The following is a 24455-nucleotide window of genomic DNA, read 5'->3' as shown; positions in this document are numbered from 1 at the left end:
GTTGCTTCTGGGCTGAGGCAATTCAGAGAATCCTCATTTGTACAACAGAATTTTCGTCTAATTTCTGCTTGCACAGGACCTGCTTTTGGCTAAGCTTTGCTGCAGTCTTTCCTCAAGAAAACCTCCTTACTTCTGCCCAAGGATCAGCTGGAATAACTAGCCCATTGTATTTTAAGTTAATCATTACAGTTAAATGGCTTTATTTTCAAGCTTGTCCTAGGGCAACTATTATGAGGTTAACCTTTCTATAGCTGTGAATCCAGAGAAGTTGCTCCATTTTGTCTGCATCCGCCAGACACAAACTTGTGAATATGCCTTTGCCTAATCTGATTTCCGGAAGCAGGACTGAACATTGAGGGGGAAAGGGTCACAAGCCACAAAAGGCAGTTGCAGAACTTAATATCCCTTTGCCTGGGATATTAACAAACCCAAACCTGTCATCTCCCCACAGAGCAATCCTGTGTGGCAGAGCCTTTGCCCCAGCCACAGGTACTCACAGATCACCATCCCTGCTCCACCTGCAGCTTTATGGAGGCTCTCCCAAACCTGGGGTGTCACTTGGCAACCTCACCTAGGTTGCCTAGAAATTCCCTTCTGCTTTTGTTTCTCTACAAATTGCACCCTTCCAACGATTTCTTAGAGCTCCTATCCAAAACAAAGGAGATGTGAGGCTCATACCTAAACCTGAGGGACATTCACACAAGTCCACTGAGTGCAATTAGGTAGATTCATCATTAAACAGCTCTTGTATCACTGCTATTTGCAGTTAGTTGCTCTGGCAATAAAAAGCAGGCATTCTTAGGTTTAATAACTCAAAAGACCACTATAGGATTATTTTAAAATATGTGTCGTTGCCCCTTCCACAAGATGGAGTGCAGCGATAGTATCTGAGGGTTTCAAACTGAATCAATGTGTCTTGTCACTGCCACGCTAGACAAAGCCTCCAGAGCCTTTGGCCAGCCAGATTCTGGCCAACTTTCCTCCTGGACAGCTGAGCTGTGCAGGACACACGAAGGCTCGCCTGGCTCTTAAGAATCACCCGCACAAACTGTGTACATGAAGACAACAGCTTTTAGAGGTGCTTTATGTTGCGTTCCACAGAATCAGAGCACGGCAGCGGCTGGAAGGGACCTCGGAGATCACCCAGCCCAGCCGTCCCTTCGCGTAGGCGAGCAGTGCACCGCTATCGAGCGCCTATTCGTGTCCCTGCCTGCCAGGAGGCGCAGAGCCCCCGCACTTGTCCCTGCTGCCTTCAGATGCAGCTCTGCTACCTGCATTTTCATTGCAGCGTCTCCTGCCTTACAGGAGCAGCCTACAGCACGCTGCCAGCGAACAGAGCCTCCTCGGCCGTAGGTGCTCGGCGTAGAGTTCAGATCCGACCCAAGCACGCCTGGCCGCCGCTGCCAGCCCCGACAGCCGCCAGAACCGCCGGGCCGTGGCCTGCGCACACACCCGGGAGGAGGAGCCACGGGCGGGGCCCGCTGTGGCTGCGGCGGGCGGGACGGGCGAGCGGCTGGGGGGCGCTGGTTCGCCTGCCCGCTGCTGTGCCCGGCGGTCCTGCGGCGCTGCCGTGGGGCAGAGCCGCTGCCGAGGCAGATGGGCAGGTGGCGCTGAGCGGGCTGACGGCCGAGAGTCGGTGGCAGGGGGCGAACAATGCCCTGCACTCCTCTGCTTGCGCTGCCCTTCCGCCTCCTCTTCCTGCTCTCGGCTTTGAAGCTTTTGTTCTCCTCGGCCGGCGCGATGGCAGGAAACTTAACAGAGGGATGGGCTCAGGCCGAGCTCATTCCGCTCCGAGCTCCGTGGGGCACCGGCCACGCCGTGAGGTGAGGCGAGGCGCCGCGGCTGGCACCAGATCCGAGGCGCCGGGCTGCGGCTGCTCGTGATCCCAGGGGTGGCAGGAAGGGACAGAGTTGCAGCGGCGGCCGCCGAGGACCATGCACGGCTGCCCCGGTTCCTACCGCTGCGATCCCACGGACAGGAGGACGCTCTAGCCCCGCAGGATCACTGCAGGGGTCCTGCCGCGTCCCCCAGCCGCGCAGCTGTGTTCGTGGGCAGGCCGGCTCGGGGACCGAGGAGGCTGGCTGGGCACGGGCGCTCCCGCTGCGAGGGCCGTTGGCGGGCATTGGCGAGGGGGCTCGACGGCGGCTGCGGGCGGGGGCAGAGCGGGGCCCGTGAGGCGTTGCGGGGCTGGCTTGCGGGACGGCAGCGGGCCGCGATCCTCGCAACTCCCCGCGCAGCGCAGCCGCCCGGCTACCGCGGGGTACTCCGGGGGGGGGCGGTACTGGCTGTGCGCTGCCCCTGGGGCTGATGTGGGGAGTCGCCCCTGGGGAAAAGGGCCGTCTCGCCTTGAAAATCCTTATCGCTTTTCATCTGCTTCAGTCTGTGGTTTTTGCTGGGGTGTTCCACATGGTTCTCTGCACACTTGATGTTTAAGTCAGTCAGTGTGGTGTAGCCTGACTTGTATGTGCGCGACCCAGCCTGTCGTGAAGCTTTCCTTGGACACGAAAGCTTTCGCAAGCACAGGGATTTGCATACAGGTGACATGTCTCTTTGAAACGGTGAGGGCTGGGTGCAGCGGACAAGTGAGAGCCATGCCCAGGATTGGTAGGCAAAACTATTTATCCTGGCCGAAAACGTGCATGTGAAGCCCTGGCACAGGTCTTACAGTGTGTTTTCCATGGGACAGCTCCTTTGGAACGCAAGAGCAAAGGCAGCAGGGGCACTGGTCACAACACGGGCATTTTTCAGGAGGCTATTGCTAGATACCTGAAATTGCAGAGACTGCAAAAAGCACTGATCACACAGAGCAGTTGTGTGCTGTCAGGTGTCAGATACATTTGCACAGTTATCTGTTGTGGAAGTGTATTTGCCAACAGTGCAATAACTATGTTTCAGGATAACAGACTCGCTAGTGATCAGATTGTTAGTCTACAGGAGCAAATCTGGAAATGACTAGTAACTATAATAATAATAGCCTGTAAATAACTTTCATGTCAAATATTTACTGCCAAATGCTCAGCATGCAGAAACCCAGATCCTTACACTATTTTGCATGACTCATTTGCTAAACAATGTCTTTATTGTAGGAGCATATTTTAAGCAGCTATTATTACTTTTTTAAACTGAGCAAATAAATGAGACTGTGCATATTAGATTATATGCCAAGTCTGCCTGCTCAGAGAAGACTGGAAGGGGAGTTCTACTCATTTCTACTTCTCATGTCTGCTGTGGGGTGTTGACAGCTTGGAGCAGGTGATGCTGTTCAGACTGTGCTTCCTTGCATGTGTCACTTTGAAAGGCTTCCTCTAAGAGTAATAGCAAATGAAGCCTGGAGAGCATTCAGCAGTTTGGAGTTCCACTTCCAGAGAATGGTTCCTGGCATTGCTTGATTTGCTGGTATGGACACAGTGTCTCAGCAATAGTCAGTAGCCCCTCTGAATTCTCTGCTCAGCCATAGCTAATTTCCCTGTACTGGATCGCTGGCGCTATGAAATGCTGATTTCACAGGCCAGTGCTTCGAACTGCCAGGGCTGTTCTCTTTTCCACTTGTGCTTCCCCACCTGCCCATAAGGGAGAGGTGAGCAGGATCAGGGAAAGGCTCCCGCGGCTTGTTCTGCTTCTTTGGAAATGTACCCCTGATAGAGCATGTCCGTGAGCAGCCCCCGTGTCTGGGTGTGCACATCTGTGGCCTGCATTCTCATGCTGCTTTGCTGCTGTTTTAATTGCTTATCTGCAAGTGACAGGTTGGTCAGAGGAAGTTTGTGGGTTTGTATTTGTATTTGTGGTTTTTTGGTTGGGTTTTTTTTGAATGCTCTGAAGATTACTCTGGATGTCTGGAGGGGTTACTAGCTTGTTAGAATTCCTAGACTAGACATCTGAAATAAATCCCTCTGGTCTCTGGCCCTGCTCAGTGCCTATCTGGTCGGATGGTGACCAACACCATGGTACATTTGACACAGTTTCTGTACCGTGTGCTTCGGAACAGTGTCTCACTGTTGGGCTCAGTAACGCAGTGGTGCACCCGCCTTGTACACTCTGCTTGCTCCATGGCTGTTGGTGTCTGTAGTTAAGTTCATAAGTCTCGTAAATTTGCTCCAGAGCAACTCTACAGGATATCAGACTTGATTGTTACAAGTGAGGGAAGTGAGACGAGATCTGTGGCTGTCTAAGGCATCCTAGATTTGAATCGACAACTGGAGTCTCTGGTGGGAAACTGCTCTGTCAGGTCACACTGCCTCTCACAGACATGTCAAATAGAGCCTTTTTAACTCTACATATGCTGTCAGCCACCAGTTTGCTAATCTGGCTACTGTTGTAGTTTGAACTGAAGTAGGAAAAGTGTTTAGCTGCCTCTTTTTCAGCTGAGGATAATGCTTCGATGCTCACCTAAGCCCTCCAGATGTGATGGGAGGGCTTTTAAAGTACTTCACTGAACGGGTGGCTTGCCTCAGGGAAATTCCAGCAAATTGCAACTGAAGCAAGCCTCAACATTAAGATTCGTATTTCACGAGAGATTTCAATATGTGTTTCAGCAGAAGGAGGAGCTTTCCTTCTGGCCCTGAGGTGAACACACCGATGCAGTGAAATGTTAAAATGCTTTTGCACATGCTGAAGTGTCTGGGGAGTCCCTCTGGTTTGAATAGCGCTGAGAAGAATCTCTTGCATCACTGTGACATGATTTATCTCAGTCTAGATCTGTAGTAAAAGCATATTGTTAAGACCACATAAGCATGAAAATGTTTCAGAATGTAAAGCTGTGAAGTGGTGATAATGCAGGCTTTGACAGCTCTGCTTTATGCTATCCAGGATATGATTTTTCTTCAGAACACTTAGGATAACAGATTGGACAGCCACAGTTACTGCATGGTTATGAGTTTCACATCTCTTCCTGGATGTTTCTCCTCCTTGGACATACCAAAACAGGGGTTGAATTGTTGATTAAATATGGTGACATACATTAATTGGGGGAAAAAGGCAAGGTTTTGAACAGTTGCTCGTCTTGGTGAGCACTGGACCTTCTAAAATAAGCTGAATTCTGCCTGGATAAGGAGTATTCAGTCACGTGGCTAAAGCCTGTATCAGTGTTTAATTAAAGTTCCATGCCTGTTCCTTCTCAAGTCTTCAGAGTTTGACTTTCAAACCTTAGTAGCATTTGTTTCTTTGCATAGTTTTGGGGCATGTAATTTTCCCTTTGTTTTTTTCCCCTTAGTTGATATCCTTGAAGCTGACTTCCGGGCACTGACACAGACAGTGGAGAAAAATAAGCCTGTCCAGAAAGCAGTTTATCCCACCTATGTCTGAGTGACTTCTCACTGCCGCTCTGCTTTGTGTTGTGAGAGTCTCAGTGGCTATTAGCCATGCTCTCCAGCTTTTAGGACAGCTCCACTTAGATAAGGTTAATCCTCAGTGAGCACCTTCATAGTCCTTTCTTTTCTTGTCATTATTCAGTGTGTGATCATATTTGTTATGTACAACACATTCTGAGTGCCTAATGCTTTGCTTTGGTGTGCGTTGTCTGTGGCAGTATTCATCCTCATAATGCCTCCCTTCTTCAGAAACAGTAAATGATCTTCCTTATCTCGCTGTCTTGTGCAAGCTGTCTTCTCATTGTAAAATCAGGAAAAGGGAAAAAAAATGATAGAAGTTAACAAATGAGATGCTCAGTTTGGGTTTGTTTGAGCACAAGGGGAAGACTACAACAAAGCAGGAGAAAAAATACTATTTTAAGTCCCATTGCAAAATAATAACCCTGCCTTGTGCCTCCTCAGAGCTTCAAAACCTGATGCTACTCAAAGCGGTCATTGCTGTGAGTTTTCTGCACCGGTAATTCACAAAATTGTCCCTTTCAGAGGACTGTACAAGGTTCATGTGGTATAAAGATCTTGTGAAAAATAGAGATCACTTTTTCTTCTCCACAGTAATCTGAAAATGTGTGATGTGTTGAGTGAGTAGGGTTCTTCAGTAACTAGTACTTCAACAAGCCTTGTGTCACTTGGTCATTTGGATTTAGACTCTGACAGATGCCACTCCTGAATTTTCTCTAGACTTTTTCTGGAGTCTTACATGGTGTTTGTGGATATGGTTTTACATGCAGGAGCACGAGGAGCACGTGGTGTGCTGATTCATGTGTCACCAACTGTATGTGCTCTTCCATACCTGAACTCCAAAGCATAGATAAGGATTTCAAATTCTATTTGTACACAGATTTCCTGTCTTTAATCTTACTAAAACCGATTTTGAGAAACAAAGTAAAAAATATCTTGTCAGCAACATCCCAGCTTCCCCTGTCTAGCCCATGACCTGCCACGAAATGCTGAAGGGAAGCATGTGTCGTGTTTGCAGCTCTGTTCTCTCAGATGGACACACCAGCACGCCGCTGCCCCAGACCTTTGTGTACTTGTCTTGATTGCTTTGGGAAAGTCTGTATTTAGCCTGGAGAGGAGCTGTCCATCCTACAGAGTAGCAATGGAGTGTCCCACATCTAGTATTTCTGACTTGAGGTTTCATGAACTGGTGGAGCCAAGCAGTTGATTTTATCCTTCATACTATTGAATTTGTTCAGCATGCCTGCTCAGGCTCCAAGTGCGTTGCTTATGGTTAGGAGGTGACATTTGAAGGAAAGTTGGCAACATTTAATACTGGCTCTCAAAGGCATGTTGGAGGGAGAGGCTGAACTATTCCTTACTGGCATCACGGCATGTGCCATGAGAAATTTCTGTTGCATTTGTTATGAGAATAGAGATGAGACTCAGTGCATTTGCTGGCTGAAATTAGGAGACTTTCTCTCCCCACTCCCTTCATTTCTATAAGATAAGGCAAGTTCCAAAAGCATTTATCTTTTCTGGAGATGGCAAATCAAAGCACAAAATTTTAGGTAACAGCATTTCTGCTGATAAGCTGCTAGATCCAAACGAACTGGGTTGAATTCATGCTTCAGGACCCCTACAGATGGTGGACTTGACAAAATGTCTCTGTGGTGCACTGCAACCTGAGGAGCTGCAGACACAGCAGTCCCTGTGGGTTCTCTCTTGTGTCCCCTCAGCTTTCAAAGTCTGCCTCTCTTCCGGGGTGTGCAGCTATCTGAATAACTCACTGGACTCCTCACTCCTTGATGCCAGTAGAAATGAGCACAAATTTGGCACTGGCTCAGGCACAGACCGGTCCCTTTGGCGGTCTTCCAAGAGTTCACACTTTGAAGCAATGAAGAAGGTGCAAGATCTCGATTCCCTTATGGTGCCTGTGGGCTTCTGGCAAGCTCCAGAGCACACTGATCCTTAGCAGGGCACCTGAGCCAGCAGTTAAGGCAGGACAGAAGCGGGTGCAGAGTGCTGGGGTTGCTGGACATTCTGCTGTTGTCAGTGGTGTCCATCCTGCTGATAGAGGCCTGGTGTTACCCAGCTCTGTCTTCTCTTGGCTGCAGTACTTGGGCATCACTGGTTACTTCCTAGACCCTGAGTTGACTTCCCTGAGTATTTTGAATTTGTGCTGTTTATGCTCTTAACAGCATTGTTGATGGGACCGGATTTGCATTTTCCTTCGTAGGGATGGTATTTGTAGTGCTAGATGCAAAGCCCTGAAGAGTGAATAGAGAGCGACTCACTTTGTAATGCAGTCACCTTCCGTGGGTCTCTTCTGGCTGCCACTGATCCCATTGCATTCCAGCTCTTTCGGATCACTTCTCTTGGAGAAGTCTTAGCTGACCTCGTGCAGTTGTGAAGGCTTCCTCAGCTGGGTTTGAGGAAACGAAGATGAGAGTAATGTTTTGATTTCTGAAACTTGCTGAAGATGAGGTACAAGATATCAGCATCTGGGAGCCAGGACTTAGGTCTTCAGCAGCTCTGTTTCTTGTCAGAAAGAGATGCTCTTGTGACACCTGGGAGCTGAAAGGCTCAGTGTTTGAATCACTTGTTCAGGCTGGAGCAGGGAGAGTCTCTCTGTGTGTGAAGAACATTACTGCCTTCCCAGATTCATCTGCAGCTCACTCATTGTGACGACTGTGTGCTGTTTAAAATAAAACTGTTTCTGAGCCTATTTCCGGTGTACAGGAGGACATGATTTGGAAATTTAGCTTTCTGCAGCCAGATGGATTATTGTGTTGCTAAGGAAACAGACTATAAATGAAGTGGCCGCTGAGTGTCCCTGGAACATCAGGCTGCTGGAAAGCTGGTATTTTAAACTCATTTAGGTGGGTAGATAGATTGATGATGCAATGAGAAGTTAATTTCCTGCATGTTATGGTTTGCTAATTTTCATTGTTTTGCCAGTATTTGTAAAAGGTACCTTAACTTCCCACTGAGACCACCTCATATGTGGGTTACTGAACAAAAAATTACTGTTAAAATTAGAAAACTGACAAGAGCTGTACAGAAAGATCCAAAAATAATCACTGAAAATGCTACTCAGTGCACAGATAATGGTGTAACAAAGACCTGGTAGCAGGATAAACCTGCTGGAAAACTGTGACGAGGAAGTAAGTTGAGATTCTTCAAAGTACATGGAGAAGAAAGGAGCCTTTAGAGATCTGGTGGACATGCAGGTTCTGAAGTTCATAGGTAAGCTGGTTAAAATCTACTATACCCGCATGAGTTACGTACGTGGAGTTACTCAGAGTAAGGGAATTATGGTTTTGATAGTTGCTCTGCCCAGGACCTTGGTCCTTTTTTCTAATGCTTTGCTGAAAATGTGTCAGGTTTCCAAACCAGAGTTATTGCCAGCAGGATTCTGGCTTTTATTTCATCCCAAGCACAGCTGAGCCATCCTAGCTAAGCATGTAGCTGCAGGGATACTTAACTAAGCTAAGCCTAGAAGACAGACATCAACCAGTGCTGTTGGTAGGCTGAATTGACAGGGCAAGGAGAAGGCAGGAAGAGTGCTGAGCAGCTTGAAATCTGCAGCCCTTAGACATTCAGATGCCTATGGGTAGGACGTGAATCCTCTGCTGCTGCTTGCCTAGCTCTGCAGGGTAAGAGCTGAAGGAGTGAGCCTGTTTCACATGGCTGGCTTTGCTGTTCAGAGCCTTGTTAAAGCCCCTGCTTTGCAGCTTGATGGGCTTGGAAACTGCAGTGCTAGAGAAGGTGCTGGTGTCCATGTCCTCAGCATTGTGTAAGCTGGGGTTTGAGATAAAAGGCACGACAGGCTTTGTTGAGACAGATGTAGAACTGCTCCCAGCAAGCCCTGGTGATAGCAGATAGGCTTTTGTGTTGTCTTTTGCTAAGGGAAGAGTCTGCTCTGCTGGTTTGCAGTTGTATCCCATGCAGACAAGGGTGTCAATTCAAGCACACAAGCAAGTGGCTTTAACTGTTTTCAGTGCTGTTATTCTGGGGGCTTATCTATTCAAAATGAGACTGGCATGGACTGAACATGCCTGAGTTTCACAGCCCATGTTTATGTAGAAGAAAATGAATAGAAGAATGGTTTGGGAGGACAATGAACAGTGGTTGAGTCTATAGGGCTTCGGAAGCTTACTTTAACCGCTACTGTGATGAAGAGATCTGGAAAGGCCTTTGTAAGACTGGGAACGGTAACAACTTGCCAAGCAAAGAATGTTTGTGAGCAAAATACAAAAAGGAAGTCTAAGGAGGGATTCACTCTGTGCAGTGGTCAGTGGAATTGCCATGCTCTGTTTGCTGCATTGAAATGAAACTTTCAGTAAAACACCTGGAAAATGAGTCCCTGTTCCAGCAGCGTTCAACCTTCTCAGCATGCAGTGCTTCAGATGGTATTTAGAGTACACTACAGAGAACTCTGCCTGGGCTTTTCAGCAAGCTAGGAGCAGAGGTCGCTGCAGAGATGGCAATAAGTGCACTGTAGCTCTGCCCTCCAGGTTTGGGTGGCATTTATTGTATTAGACTGGACTTACTGCATTGCCCCAAGCACTGTCAGCCTACATGTGGGTCATGACTCAGTTGCAAAGCAGTGGTATACTCCAAACATTTCAGAGTAGTTTTGAAACCTCTAGCCTGGAAAATATTTTTAGGTTTAAAGTTGTTTAAGGTTTTAGTTCTGCTATTTCAGTTCTGGCAAGTGTTGGTATTAAATGGTGAGATTCTTATGCTCCAGAAATGGAGTAGCTGGAGGATCCCTTTGGCTTGGTGGAATCTAGATGCTTTAATCCTGTTTAAGGTCTATCCCTCCTGCAAGGAAGGGACACACAAGCTGCCTTTTGTAAGGAAACAGCATCTTCTGCCTCTCCCATTAAAAATAGTTTTATTACATGAAAAAACTTGTGTATTTCTCATCCTATCCTGCCCCAAGTGTAAATATGTGACTATTTTTTTTTTGTTTGTTTGTTTCTGGCCAGGCTACTTGGGAAGGCAGTGCTTTGTTGAACACAGCAGCACAAGATGACTTATGATTCCTGCTCTTCATGGGAGCCTGTCTGCACTGGTATGTCTTTTTGGGTGCTTTTATTTGTCAAACTGACGTGTATTGATTGTATGATCTCAAGGCCACTTAAAATTGAGGAAACCAAGCATTTAGGGAGATGCTCACTTGTGATGTTAACAACTAGGCAGCAGCTAGGAATTTAGAGAGTATGTTTTCAGCAATATCCTCAGTGTTTAGTCCTCAGTATTATGGTATTCAGTTGGATACTGTTAAGAAGACCACTGAATTAGTGGGAAAGTTACAGGTCAAGAGGAACACTGTGGCAGTACTAGAAATGAACATAGAACTGCTGAAGTCTTCACATGATTTACAAATAGAGAATATGATTTCTCCCAAGGGCTGAGAAAATAGGAATTATTCTTTACATTTTGTGTATTTGTCGTTTAGAATAGTAATAATGATTCTCATGACGGACATTTCTTGGCAGTTAATGGCTTTCTAAATTAAGGACAGAAAGAAATATCCTCAAGAGGGCAATTAGTTGTACTCGATGATCCAAAGTAGAGGTGGCTGTTTCCCACAATACTGTCCTGTGAAATTTGCCATAGTGGTGTTTATAGAGTGGGGGAAAAAAAGGAAAAATTCCTAAATTAAACTAGTGCCTCTTGTGAGTAGTTTTATGGGTTGTGTGCTCATGCAGTGTATTTGATCAGTTTCAAATTTTAAGGTATGTAAACAGATACTAAACCCAAAACCTGAAGGGGCACGATTAGGTGAGCCAGAACATTGTCCCTGCTGCAGGGTTCTACACTTTGGCCACAACAACCCCAAGCAGTGCTACAGGCTGGGGAAGCAGTGGCTGGAGAGCAGCCAGGCAGAGAGGGAGGTGGGGGTGCTGGTAAATAGTAGCTGAAGATGAGCCAGCAGTGTGCCCAGGTGGGCAGAAGAGCCAATGGCATCCTGACCTGGATCAGGAACAGTGTAACCAGCAGGACAAGGGAGGTTATTCTTCCTCTGAACTCAACACTGGTCAGGCCACACCTAGAGTGCTGTGTCCAGTTCTGGGCTCCTGAGTTCAGGAGAGATGTTGAGATACTGGAACGTGCCTAGAGAAGGGCAGCAAGGCTGGGGAGGGGTCTGGAGCACAGCCCTGTGAGGAGAGGCTGAGGGAGCTGGGGGTGTGCAGCCTGCAGAAGAGAAGGCTCAGGGCAGACCTCATTGCTGTCTACAACTACCTGAAGGGAAGTTGTAGCCTTGTGGGGCTGGTCTCTTCTCCCAGGCAACCAGCATCAGAAAAAGGGGACACAACCTCAAGTTGTGCCAAGGCAGGTCTAGGCTGAATGTCAGGAGGAAGTTGTTGGCAGAAAGAGTGATTGGCATTGGAATGGGCTGCCCGGGGAGGTGGTGGAGTCACTGTCCCTGAAGATGTTCAAGAAAAGACTGGATGGGGCATTTAGTGCCATGGTCTGGTTGGTTGGATAGGGCTGGGTGCTATGTTGGACTGGCTGATCTTGGAGGTCTCTTCCAACCTGGTTGAGTCTGTGATAATGCTTGTGGGAGCACTTGAAGCACTTGGCTAGGTGCCACAGAAAAGCATAGAAGCTTTACACTGGGGAGAAAGCAGAAGGTAGGAGGTAGCTGTTTGCTTAGAGAGCTGGGATGGTGAGAGCCAAGAACTCTGAACACTTGGCTGATGTTTTGAGAGCAGACTATCAGAACTCGAATATCTTGGTTTATCATCTGTTACTGTGCAGATCATTCTTTTTGTCTACGCATGTGTAGCTTTACCTCTAGCAACATCAAGTTTTATCAGGCAATCTTTTAGCTTGTCACCAGCTGTCGTGAGATCCTTCTGTAGCTCTTCATAGTTGACCTTTGCTTTTATTGAATTGCTTAAATGGTTCATGTTCATGAGCAGCAAATGTTGCAGTTCTCATTTGCATTTTCCTCCCTGCAGGTTGAAGATCTTGGATACCAGTACAGATTTGCTTTGTAGGATCATTCTAGGGACCTTTTCTTTTCATTGCAGAACTAGATTCCTATTTTCTTCCTGATTTTAAACTGATTATTGCCTGTGAGGGAGCTTTGCATTTATCTCATGGCAGATTAGTTCCCTTTAGAGCCTTGGTGGAGGAATATTGTCAAAAACAATCAGATATGCAAAAGTTAATTTTGTCTTAGTGCATACTGAGCTGCCCTGGGGATCTAATCTTAGATCCAGAATTACTTCTTGAATTTCTGCTCTTTTGCAGTCTTTGCAGAACGCTACTGCTTCCTCCCCTCTTCAGTGTTTCTGCCTTGTGGAGTCATAAACCTCAGTGGAACTTTGGGTGAGATTTTCCAGTTCATTACTAAATCCTTGCCGATTTATCCTGGAAAGCTGTGTTAACTTTTCTGCTGTTGGCTACAGATTTTATTCTAACAGATACATTAAAGAAGCTTAGTAAAGGAAAGGTTTGTAATGACCAAAGAAAGAAGAGTTTTGGCTACTGAGATTGCACTCAATCCCCTTGTCCAGGTCAGTGATAAAGACTTTAAAGAGAACTTCTCTCTCCCATGCTGCAGGAAGAAGTGATACAGTGGCTGAAGGAGAGATGGTTTCCTACAGCTTGGTATGAGTCAGTCAGTGCATGGATTAAGTGGAGAGTGCTTTAATCTTGGGAACAAGATATTTAATAATTAATGACAGGTTAGGATGTTTTGCATGTCTTTCCTGCCATGGAACCCAGGATTCTGGAGGCTAGCTCAGGTAGGCTTTGCAGTGCTTACCAAACAGCAGAAAGGTGATATTGACACTGCTGCAGCTATTTGGAAATGCTATTGAAGTTTCCAAGTGTAGGCAATATCAGAACAAAATCGTGACCTTAGTTTTACAGTTACGAGACTTCAGTATGGATGGTCTCCCTGCCTGTGGAATGAGATGATCTTTAAGGTCCCTTCCACCCAGATCATCCTATGGTACTCTACTGATTTGATTTGTTCACTCTTAATCAGTAAAGTTTGTTTTCAAACAAAAATGTTTTCTGGTCCAGGTTATAATAGAAAACAGCCTGGAGAGTGAGAGTGTTGTACAGTGATCGCAAGGCTACAGTAGGATCTGTGCGAGAAAGACCTCACCAAATACTATGACACTTGCGTAACCAATGCTGAAGTAAATCGAGTTGACCTAAAGTGTAAATATGTATTGAGAACCCTTTCCTCATTAAGTGTGGCATCGGTTTGCTTCCCACTGGTTTCAGAGAGTCTTTGTTTCTCTAAGTTATTCTTCTTTTTCAGATGGAAACACTGACATGAATTTAAGAACTTTGATGCTTTCAGATGGTGAATTTTGATTTGTCAAATAACCAGGAATAACATACTGCCTGCACAAGATGAAATGCCTTGAAGACCTTTGGTTCAGCATTCCTTTCTCCTGAAGCAATGGTTTTCTCCCCAGTGTTGACGCTGGCCCACTCTGGGACCTCCAATGCTACTTTTATTGTTTATGAAAATGCCTATACGAATTCTACCCCTCCCCAGTCCCTGCTTCGCAGTGGCACAACAGCTCCACTGAGATATGTCCTCACCACTGCGGGAGGTGCTCTTCTGGTGAACACGACAGCTGTCCTGCCGTCACAAGAAGTTTTCAGGAGCTTGACTTTGCCCCTCCAGATCATGCTTTCTGCTGCTATGATATTTATCCTGTTGATTTCTTTCCTCGGCAACTTTGTTGTCTGTCTCATGGTCTACCAGAAGGCAGCGATGAGATCTGCAATTAACATCCTCTTGGCAAGCCTGGCTTTTGCAGACATGCTGCTGGCAATGCTGAACATGCCTTTTGCTCTGGTAACAATCATTACCACTCAGTGGATTTTTGGGGATATATTCTGCAGAGTCTCTGCCATGTTCTTCTGGCTCTTTGTCATAGAAGGGGTTGCCATTCTGCTTATTATTAGTATCGACCGATTCCTTATCATAGTTCAGAGGCAAGTTAAGCTGAACCCTTGCCGTGCAAAGATCCTCATTGTGATTTCCTGGGCAGCATCCTTCATCATTGCTTTTCCCTTGGCAATAGGGAATCCAAACCTGCAGATACCCTCGAGAGCACCTCAGTGTGTTTTTGGCTACTCCTCAAGCCCGGGGTACCAAGCCTACGTGATAGTTATCTTGCTGATTTCTTTCTTCATCCCATTCCTGGTGATGCTGTATTCTTTCATGGGCATACTCAACACTGTCCGCCACAACGCGGTGCGTATCCATAGCCACCCTGACAGCATATGCCTCAGCCAGGCCAGCAAACTTGGTCTCATGAGCTTACAGAGACCTTTTCAGATGAATATTGATATGAGCTTTAAAACTCGTGCCTTCACAACCATCCTGATTTTGTTCCTGGTCTTCATAGTCTGTTGGGCACCCTTCACCACTTACAGCCTTATTGCCACATTCAACAGCCACTTCTACTACAAGCACAACTTTTTTGAGATAAGCACTTGGCTCCTTTGGCTCTGCTACCTCAAGTCTGCACTGAACCCGCTGATTTACTACTGGAGGATTAAGAAGTTTCACGATGCATGCCTGGACTTGATGCCCAAATACTGCAAGTTCCTGCCGCAGCTCCCCGGCCACACAAGGCGGCGCATCCGGCCCAGCACCATCTACGTGTGTGGGGAGCACCGGTCGGTGGTGTGAGGCTGCCCTTGCTGGACAGGGATTGTTACTTTCTGGGGTCGTTTGGGTTTAGTCTTTAGGTTAAACTTGGGTTTGTTTAATACAGCTCCTTCCCTGCGGCCATACCTTAGAACTTGATTATGTTTTCCAGTACTCTGTGCAATGTTGGGAGGGAAGGTGGAGGGAAAGCAGTTGATTATAGCTGGGTTTACTGCCAGAAGGTGAGTAAGCAAAACAACAAATGTTACCTCTAGGATTCCATGGAAATCCATTCTTTTAAAGGAAAACTACATTTATAACGTTCTGTCAGGTTTATGCTTACTAGGCCTGCACTTGCATCTAATCATAGGGACTCTTTATGCTGCTAAGATACAGGATATTGAGTTGGTGTCATTTTTCTGGAAATGCTGCTGCTGTCTGCCAATACATTGGAGCCAAAAAGTCTCCTTGGATCACTTCTATTTAATTTTAACACTATTTCAGAAGTTCTCATGGTGACATTAGGAAACTTTTTTATTAATTTCCAGTAATGTTTTTGTGCACTTTACAAAATTTGCCATGAAATTTGTTCGTTGCAATATTTTGTTTTGTATCAAAGGGGTATTACTATCATCATCACTATTTGTTGTGTTGGTGGATTTCAGTGAAAGCCCAATGTAAGCTCTAAGAGGGTAGTAGCAGAGGTTGGTATAGTTGCACATGTGGCCAGAGACCTGCTGGGTTTCTAGAACTGATCAAAGGGAGCAGCGACTGCTCAGTTACCAGGGGAGTGGGAAGATGAAGATGGAGGAGTGAGAGGGAAAGCAAGCAAGGAAAACATGCCTCAAGGTTTAGGCTGACAAGATTTAGAAAAACAGAGTTCAGGTGAAAATTGTCACATGGGAAAGGGTGGCTGTGCTGACACTTTGGGCTATTGCAAGCTCTCCAAACTGAGGATACACCTGAAAACCTACCTGAGTTTGTGGGCCTGCACTATGTTGCTGTAGCACTGTTTGTGCTGGGAACTGGAGTGAGGCTGAGTTCTCCATGCTGCCCAGGTCAGGCTGTCAGGCCTTTGCTGGGGAGGAGTGAGAAGGAGCAGGATAAAGCAGTAAACAAATGGCATGAGTCCTAGTTGAGGCTGGGACTTGGCCTGCATAGGAATGACTGGGAAGAAAATCTCCACCTTGCTTGTTTTCCAGTGTAAGTACTGGAGTGAAACCACAAGCTGATAATAACAAGTATGAGGTGACCAGCAGAGCTTGCCTGAGATGTGAGCTGAATTCCCCTTTTCCCTCCAATTCTACTTCACATTGATTTTTCATTGCCCCTTTTCCTCTATAGTGCCTGCAGCCTCCAGGGCTTAACTCTTCTGTTCTCTGTTAGGTATCAGCTGCTCTCCTTGAAATGCCAAACAACCTTTCTGATTGCCAGGTTGCCTCAATACCTGCCTGGAAAGCAGAAAGACATGTACTGAGTGTAGCAATCCACACTCAAGGTATTTTATTTCTTTTCATCAGCTAAATATTGAATTGTGAGGTAAGTAAAATTAAGACTTGGGTTTGGGCTTTGCAATGAGATCTCCAGTTGCTGTGATGCTAGGGAGGAGTGCCTGCAGAATTTGTGTGTCCTTGCTTCTTGGGGCTGTCTGTGACCAAGCTAAGGAGAATCAGTGTACAGCAACCTTAGCATCCAGGGCTAAGGTCTGAGCTTCTCTAGCTCTCATCTCTTTCGTTACCCCAAAGCATAGGAACCTGTTCATTGTTCTTTTACCCGAGGAACAAATAATAGCAATGTTACTTGTTTTGTGCTGTCCACACTGTACAGAGCTTTTCTCTCATGAGGGAAGTGCCCTGTTCTGTGTGGATGTCTAGGAAACGGTTGCTTCCTGAGGCCAGCCAAACAGTCACACTCCAGACTTTATTTAGGTCTTCATTGAAGAACTGATTTAACAGTTATCTCTGTTCTTCTCATTGACAGCTATCAGTAAAACTGTTGGCAATCGTTACGTTTTAGGAGTAATAAAGAAACCACTTTGAATATAGTAGCTTCTCTCTTTTTTTTTTTAAGATGCTAACTGGCTTTGTGGGGTACTTGTAAAGGCACCCAGACAGCAGTGATGTTACTTATGTCCTTATCAGCTCCAGTGATGGTGATCTGGATTATTCTATCAGAATGAGTGGCAGTAGAGGCGTTCTGTTGCAGAGCAGTGTTTTACTGAGTCTTTTCAGTACGTTGTGTTTCTTAATTGCATTTACATTGATAGCGGAAGTTTAGGACCTGGTTAGCACGGATTTTCTGCTCCAGAGCTGTCATGCCTGTTTGTCTCTGAAAGCAGCAAAATTGTGCTTACAGCTAATGTAACAGAGTGAGAGCATGCACTGTCTGAGCTGACAGGAGCAGGCGTTTTTGCTGTCTTCCAGAGCTATCATGTAAGAAGTTTAAATGAATGCTGTAAAACAGTAATTCAGGAAGGAAAGAAAATGAGTAGTAGAGGAAAGTGAGTGGAGTTACCTTCTGGGGAGGCAAGTATTTTGTGGGGATTTCATAATCTCCAGTAAGTAGTGGATGAAGTAGATATTGCAGGCATCAAGGAAAGTTAGTTTGTCTTGATAATCGACTGTTTACCCCGACTGTAGCAGGGTTCCCACTGCACCTGCTGATACTTGGAGAAAGAAACCCAAAGTGTGTGGTCCAGATTCAGAAGTGACTCACCTAGTGCTGCAGCATTCACATTGCCCAGAGACTGTAGAGGTGATCAGAGCATACAGTGAACAAAAAGGTGTTCAGAGGAGAAGCAAGATGGCACAGAAATGTCCTGAGAGTGTGCTGTGTTTGCAGGCCCATTGGGGCCCATTGTGTCTGACATGCTGTCTTTGCAGCAGTGCCTTGACGATGGCAGCCAAAGGCCCAGGACCACATTGAAGGCCACTGAGCTGCTCAGTCTTTGGGTGATTCTGCAAAGATCAGCATAACCATGCTGGCATTTGGAGTGGTAAAACACATGTTGGCAGGACTGGGGCTACCAAGGCATTTTAGTGGGCTTGGCCAGGACCAAGGATTCTAAATGTTGACATTGATACTCCTCTGTTCTAGTGGGAAGTTCTAATTTCCTCCTTGCCCAGAAATGCTACTTGTTACTCAGCTCTCTTCCCTCGTGTCACATTTTCAGAAACCTTTGGTATGGAGGGTCTGAAATGAATGTATTTTGAATTATGTTGCAATTTAATTAATTCTGTCCAAGCATGCTGCTTACACAGGTCTCACTTGTACAAATCTAATGCTAAAATAATTCTTTTGTACTCAAAAATTGTGTATTTTTGACATTTCTTGTTCCTCGTGTAAAAATATTTATGCATATAGAAAAGAAACTTGTTTTGCTTCTTACTGCATTCTGTTACTGTGGTTTACACTTTCCTATTTTCTTGGGCATTTGCATAAACAACTCTAAGATTTCAGTGGTATTTCTGCAGCTGTTGACGATTTTTAATCCTCCATTCTTTCAACAGTGTCCTCCTTGAAAGTGATTTTGATTTATTTTTGTGTGAAAAATAAAAGGTCAGAGCACAACTTTGTTATGGTTGGAAGAGTAGGGGAGTCTCTTGGGTCCAGTTTTCCAGGAGCCACTGCTTGCTGTGGTGAGCTGCTTTGATGCTCTTTTTGAGGAGCGGTCACTTTACGATGTCAAGAAACCTTGAATTTCTGTTTTAAAACAAGCTGTTAGGTAGGATGGCATTGTCTCCTCTGTACATATTACACCTGTGAAAATGCCTGAGAAACAATAACAAATAAACATGAACATCCCCCAGAAACGTAGCAGGTCTGTAGGATTTCTTTGTGCAGTCACAGGTCCCTTGGATGGAGTGCCCAACTTCAGCGTTTCAAATACTCTACCTGTGTATGAAATAACCAAACTTGTTTGCCTGCTTTAGATGGGTTTGGGTAAGACAAACCAAATGTTTCTTGTGTAAAGAATTTCTGAGGTGTCAGTATACCTGAAACAAATGCAGTACTATCCAGCAAAAGAGACAGCCTAAAAAGAAAACAGCTTTCCTAAACCTGCTGCCAATGCTACATTTCGGCGAGGCCTGAGTAATGAAGGCCACGGTGTGCAACACACAAAACACCACTGGAGCTGCGTGGTCTGAGTTGCTTCAGTGCTGGACAGTGACCCTCATGACTCAAGTACTGCATGCTTGTGAGTGGTGGATCACTAGTAGAATGAAACATGTTCAGCATCTTGGCTCTTCTGGAGGCACTTGTCATCTTGCTAATGATTTAGCAGAAAGTCTCTAGGAGTAACTTTTTGAGATGATAGAGACACTTTCTAAAGTCAGACTCCACTTACAGTCTCTGTGATTTCTGGTGATAACTGCCCTGGAAAAAGTGCATATTAGAACTGTAGCCATGGTGTGGGTTTTCTCCAGCTAAAGTAAATTTGCCTTAGCTTGGTCTAATTTGTCTGAAGGAACTGGACCAGCCTGCTTTTGTGCCAGAGCACCTACACCAAGATGTAGCATTGTTCAGCTAGAATGTGTTACCCTTCCACCTTCAATAACTTGGTCTTTTATTTCTCCTGTTTCAGTGTAGAGCAGACTTGAGAGCTGCTACTCGACTAATGAAAAAACTCCTATTGAAGCAAAGGATCAGCACAAACCTTATCACCATCATATCACTATGGACTTAAAGCTGGGTTCAGCCTCTGCTCAGATACACCACAGAGATGGTGCAGAGATGCACCACAGCTTGACCAAGGGAAAGCATTTGACCTAACTTTCAGCATCAATGAGTCAGGCATCTAACCTCAGCTACCCCTCTGTGCTCCCTAGGTACCTCCAAGTGGTGAATCATCCCTTCTAGCCAAGAAACTTCTTTTGAGTCATTCTCCAAAAATGCCCACCTGCTTCCAATGACTCCCAAGGAGGGTAGATTTGGCTGAGGGGCAAATTCTGCATCTCCAGGGTGTGGTAAGATGGGGCTTGTGCTTTTTCCTTGTCTTTTCAGATGTGATTTATTACCATGGTCATGCTTGTTTTAGAAAGAGAAAAGCACAGAACCACACTGTGATTATTCCATGATGCTTATACTACGGTTTTACTAAATCAAGCCCTGTGTGGGCAGAGAAATGAGGTATCTCACACAGCATTCCCACTGTGTTGTGAATGTGCACCAGTCCTCTCTTCTCAGAGCTATAAAGATTGCTTTAGTTCCAATGTTGACTGCCCATGTTGTGTCATCTTGCTTCTTTCCTGCTTCTGGTTAAGTGTGGGCAACAGAATTAATAAGCATCTTGTTCCTATCCACTAGGACATTACTTAAAGCTCACAAAGGACCCCACATTTCTGGGTGACAGATTCTGCGGTGGGATTCTCACAGCAGGCCTAGCAAGGCACTCCTCTCACCCCTTGTTCAGGACTCAGCACATTTTGCTTCCTTTCAGTAACTTGCTCCATTTATTTTGTGTGTACCTGGTTGTTGAGTGTTGTCTGTTGGCATCACTGCCAACTCAGTTGTTACAAACGCAAGGCAAAGATTCCAGCCTGGTGATTGTTCTTAATGTTGCTACTCTCAGATTCTGGATCTAGTGTTTGTATTGTGAGTAAACTGTACTTACCATTAGACTGTTCTATACCACACTCTGTTACAATACAGGTATGAGATATTGTTTTGTAGAATACAGCACAGAGAAAATTGCCTAAAGGTTCTTCTCTTAGCTCCAAGATGCATCTAGCAGCATTTCTCTCTTTCCTTCCAAGGATATTTTTAATACCTTCAGCAAATCTGCCTTTCAATTCCACCTACAGAGACTTGTTCTCACAGATTGGGACCTAAATAAAGGAACAACACAGAGACTGTGATGAGCTGTGGTGCATGACTGTTGCAGCAGTCACAGTGATGTACTGTGGGACTGCAGAGCACAGTCCAGGTTGCTCTAACCTAGTGCTGTGTTAATAGACCGAAGGAGGACTGTCAAATGCCATAGCATGTGGTGTTATTCCCAGCAGGTCTGTAGGTGAGGCAAGATGAGTTTCTAAGAGCTCTTTCCAAGCTCTAACAAGCTACCACCAGTACCAGTGCTGATTGATGTTCCTGTTCCAACCTCACCAAAAGGGTTGTCTGCAAGGGCTGTCCAGCGTGGTGCTGTGCATGAACATCAGCTCTGGGAAGGTACAGGTGAACTCATTTGTGCTCAGGTATTGTGGCCCAACTCCCACTAAAGCCGACAGAATCACACAGCTGGATCTCTACCCTGCAGCAGGGATGCAGCCAGGAGAGTTCTGCTGAATTCCTGAGCCAGCTGTTATACCAGTATAAAACCCTTGCCAGCACCATGCCCAGGGTCTGCTGCACATCAGCAGGAGTGGAAAGCAGAAGGACATTGTGTCAAGCAGCAGAGCCAATGAACCGGGAGTGGGACTGGCAGCTGCAGGAGCTCTGCTTGTCTCTGGGCAGCAGCACGCCCCAAAATCAGCAAGACAGCAAGCAAAGGGCCAAGACTGCCCTCAGCTCCCTTTCTGTGCATTCCACGTCTTGGAATAGGACAAGGGGTGGTAGGCACAAACTGGAACACAGAAGTTCCACCTCAACGTGAGGAGGAATTTCTTTGCTGTGAGGGTGGCAGAAGCCCAGACCAGCTGCCCAGAGAGTTTGTGAAGTTCTCCTCTGCACAGATTCCAAACCCCTTTAGATATGTTCCTGTGACCTACTCTAGTTTACCCTGCTTTGTCAGGGGATTTGGACTTGATGATCTCCAGTGGCCCCTTCCAACCCCTGCCATTCTGTGGGGTTCCATGTGCTTTTGGAAAGCCAGCTGAGACCCCCCAGTCAGATTGATCTGAAGAAGACCTTTCAGAAGATCTGTCCAGGTTTGCACTTCAGGGAGAGTGCTGCCATGAGAACTCTGGATAGCAGCGGCTCCACAAGGCTGCTGTAACCTTAACCCTGTGTAGCTTTGCTTCATGAAGGGTGAAACTGGATGAAGAAAAACATTCCAAACTTCCTGTAGCACCTCACAGAGTTTTTATTTTCTAATCAGAGAAACAGATGTGAAAGAAACCTGTTTTTTTTCCTTCCGTGTCCAGCAGGTGTGGCATTGTATGATGCTCTTCTCAACTATGACACCATAAAGCAGTTTGCACAGCCACTGGAGAGAGTCTTTATGTAGATCTGCCCAACAGTGACCTAAGCACAACGAGATGAGGAGCACTGCTTTGTCATAACTACTGGGCAGGGCACCAGAGAGATTCTCTGCTCTCTGAAAACTGCAACCTGTAAACAGATTTTCTTGGGTATGAAAACCAAAGTGAGCACATTCTGGTCAAAGCAGCTGTCGCTGGTTTGCCTCTGTGCACTTCTGAGCAGAAGTTTGCACCAGAGATTGTGCCTGAGCAGGTGCTGAGGATGAGCAGGTGGCTGCTTTTTGCCACATTTTAAGCTTTGAATGGCATTGTGGCAATGTATTTGACTGTGGCAGTTTCCATATCTGGAAGTCTCAGAAACCAAAACAGTTAATCAGTGCTTCCTAACTTGTAGGCTGGTCTGGTTTGCCTTTTGATGACTGAACTTTTCTGCTTTACCTGCAACTCTAAATTTAGTTCATTTTAATATCTCCACCTAGGCTGGACTTCTACAGGACTAAATATTCCTATGCTTGAGGCCACAGGCAATGTTTGGTATTTAGCTGGAGTCGTTTGTCTACCTCAGGTGCATCCTCCAGGCGATCACTGGAGTGGTACCAGCACTACAATCAAATACAAAGCAAGTGAGAGTGCAGAACTTCCCAAGGCAGGAGTGAGAAAAGAAATGCTGCTGTCAGGGAAATACTAAGCACCACACGCAGGAGAGCTGAGCAGCTGATCACATGGATGAAGCTTTTTCTTTGTTTAGATCATCACATGTAAGAGACTTTCCACTGCCTTGCTCCCTTATTAGAGAGTTGTCTTCTAGTAACAAATTACTAACACAATAAAATCAGAAAGGTTCTCAGCCTGATACCACAGTAACTTTCCTTAAAAATAATTGTGTGTGGCTGCCATCAGTTTTTAATGATGTCTGTGACTGCAATCTTTTATGGTAGCATCCTTGAGGTAGCATTTACTGTTTGGTCTCCTGGGTTGCCAGTGCAGTCTCTGCACATGCTGTGTGTCAAAGTGGCAGACAGATGATGCAAACTGTGCACAAACTCTGAGGCTACAAGATTAGCTAACCTCTGGTCTTGATGTTTTTACCTTCCCCGTGTCACACTTTTTCAAGAGGTCACCTGCCACGTTAGATGTGGCAGTGACAGGATGACACCATCACTGACACAGAGGTGGTAAAAAGATCTGCTTATTTTATATGCCTGACTGTGTGGTTTTTCTCTTGAGATCCATCTGTTGCCACTGGCTCAGAAATCTGATTTAGATGCAGCACAATGCCCTTCCATTCCAGCAAGTGCATAAATGCAGTGCTGAATCACAGTCTGAGATCTAAGTGGGTGGAAAATACATTTCATTACACTACAGCTTGAATTCTTCAATTTCCTTTCCCTTGCTTCTGGGAAGCTCGATTGCTTTGCTGTTCTGGCAGTGGGATTAGACGTAAGCCTTAAAAGCCTTCTTTCCTTGAAAGGGCCACCACGGGTTGCTTGGCTTTCCCTCTGGTCTCCACTGGCTTCAGACACAGCCATTCACCTCCAGCTTGCTTCAGCTGAGTGCAAAGCCTGGCAGAAGTGAGTTCCATCTCACTGTGTCACTGGCTTTTCATGTCTCACCAGCTCTGGTTTCTCTGCCCACGCTTCTCCCACAGGTTGTCTGCATTACCTCTTCAACACCTCTTGTGTCTACTCTGCCTACTCTTGCTGGCTGTTTGAGAAGCAGGATACAGTGCCTGTGGCAGTGCCTGTGGCAAGAAGCCACCCAGCTAGTTGTGTGGATTTCCCCTGGGCTGTCCTGAGTCAGAGGTATGTGCTCATGGGCTCCTTCACCTCACCTCCAATCCAGCCTTCTCTACTTTCTGTTCCTCACCTTCCTGCAATGTGAGTGCAGGTGAAATGACAGATGCTGTGCAGTGAGTCCAGAGGTAACACGTGAATCACTTTCTGTTACCTGCCTAATTGTGGCTGCTTCGTCCCCATCCATGCAACAAATCATTTACATCTCAGGTTGGGAGGCAGAGCAGAGCTGTAGTCAGAGGGACATTTTCCTGGGAGAGTTTCAACAGAACTGGACAGTGTCTGCTCTGCAGATGAGTCTCTAAAAAGCCCTGGGTGTTTCCTCTTTGGAAATGCTTTGTGATGTTTTCTCTAGCTCAGAACCAGCTTGACCCAGAAATATCAGCATGGTGGAGATCCCTGCGAGTGTGGCTTTTGGCAGTCCAGAGTGGCTCAGGAGGCTTTAACAACAGTGGCAAAAGTCCTGTGGAGAAAAATAATCTCTATCAGAGCCAAGTTACTGAAGAGAATAAACTCGGGGCTTCAGTGAAGTGCCTTCAGCAATCACAACTAACCTGCCTTCCTCTCTGCT

General features: G+C 46.0%; 1 protein-coding gene across 3 annotated transcripts; it reads left to right on the top strand.

Annotated features, from left to right (window-relative positions):
- The first annotated feature begins 1733 nt into the window (after positions 1–1733).
- GPR63 (G protein-coupled receptor 63) lies at positions 1734–23822 on the top strand. Of its 3 annotated transcripts, XR_010308176.1 has the most exons (5): positions 1734–1823; positions 10301–10386; positions 12579–12656; positions 19782–19919; positions 23740–23822. XR_010308176.1 is itself a non-coding variant. In XM_064170201.1 (4 exons), the coding sequence occupies exon 4, from the start codon at positions 13747–13749 to the stop codon at positions 14992–14994; it is 1248 nt and encodes a 415-aa protein (XP_064026271.1). In that variant the 5' UTR covers positions 1734–1823; positions 10301–10386; positions 12579–12656; positions 13603–13746; the 3' UTR covers positions 14995–18764. The 3 variants fall into 3 exon arrangements, 1 of the variants encoding a protein (XP_064026271.1); XR_010308175.1 differs by lacking the exon at positions 23740–23822 and having other exon boundaries at positions 19782–20170; XM_064170201.1 differs by lacking the exons at positions 19782–19919; positions 23740–23822 and adding an exon at positions 13603–18764.
- Positions 23823–24455: the final 633 nt, after the last annotated feature.

The sequence above is a fragment of the Pogoniulus pusillus genome, chromosome 33 (assembly GCF_015220805.1).
Source record: "Pogoniulus pusillus isolate bPogPus1 chromosome 33, bPogPus1.pri, whole genome shotgun sequence".
NCBI lineage: Eukaryota > Metazoa > Chordata > Aves > Piciformes > Lybiidae > Pogoniulus > Pogoniulus pusillus.
Note: the sequence above shows the minus strand (reverse complement) of the source record. Positions and strands in the feature narration are given on the sequence as shown.

Coding starts and splice junctions, on each gene's coding strand:
- GPR63 (XM_064170201.1), top strand. CDS start 13,747: ATGGTTTTCTCCCCAGTGTTGACGCTGGCCCACTCTGGGACCTCCAAT.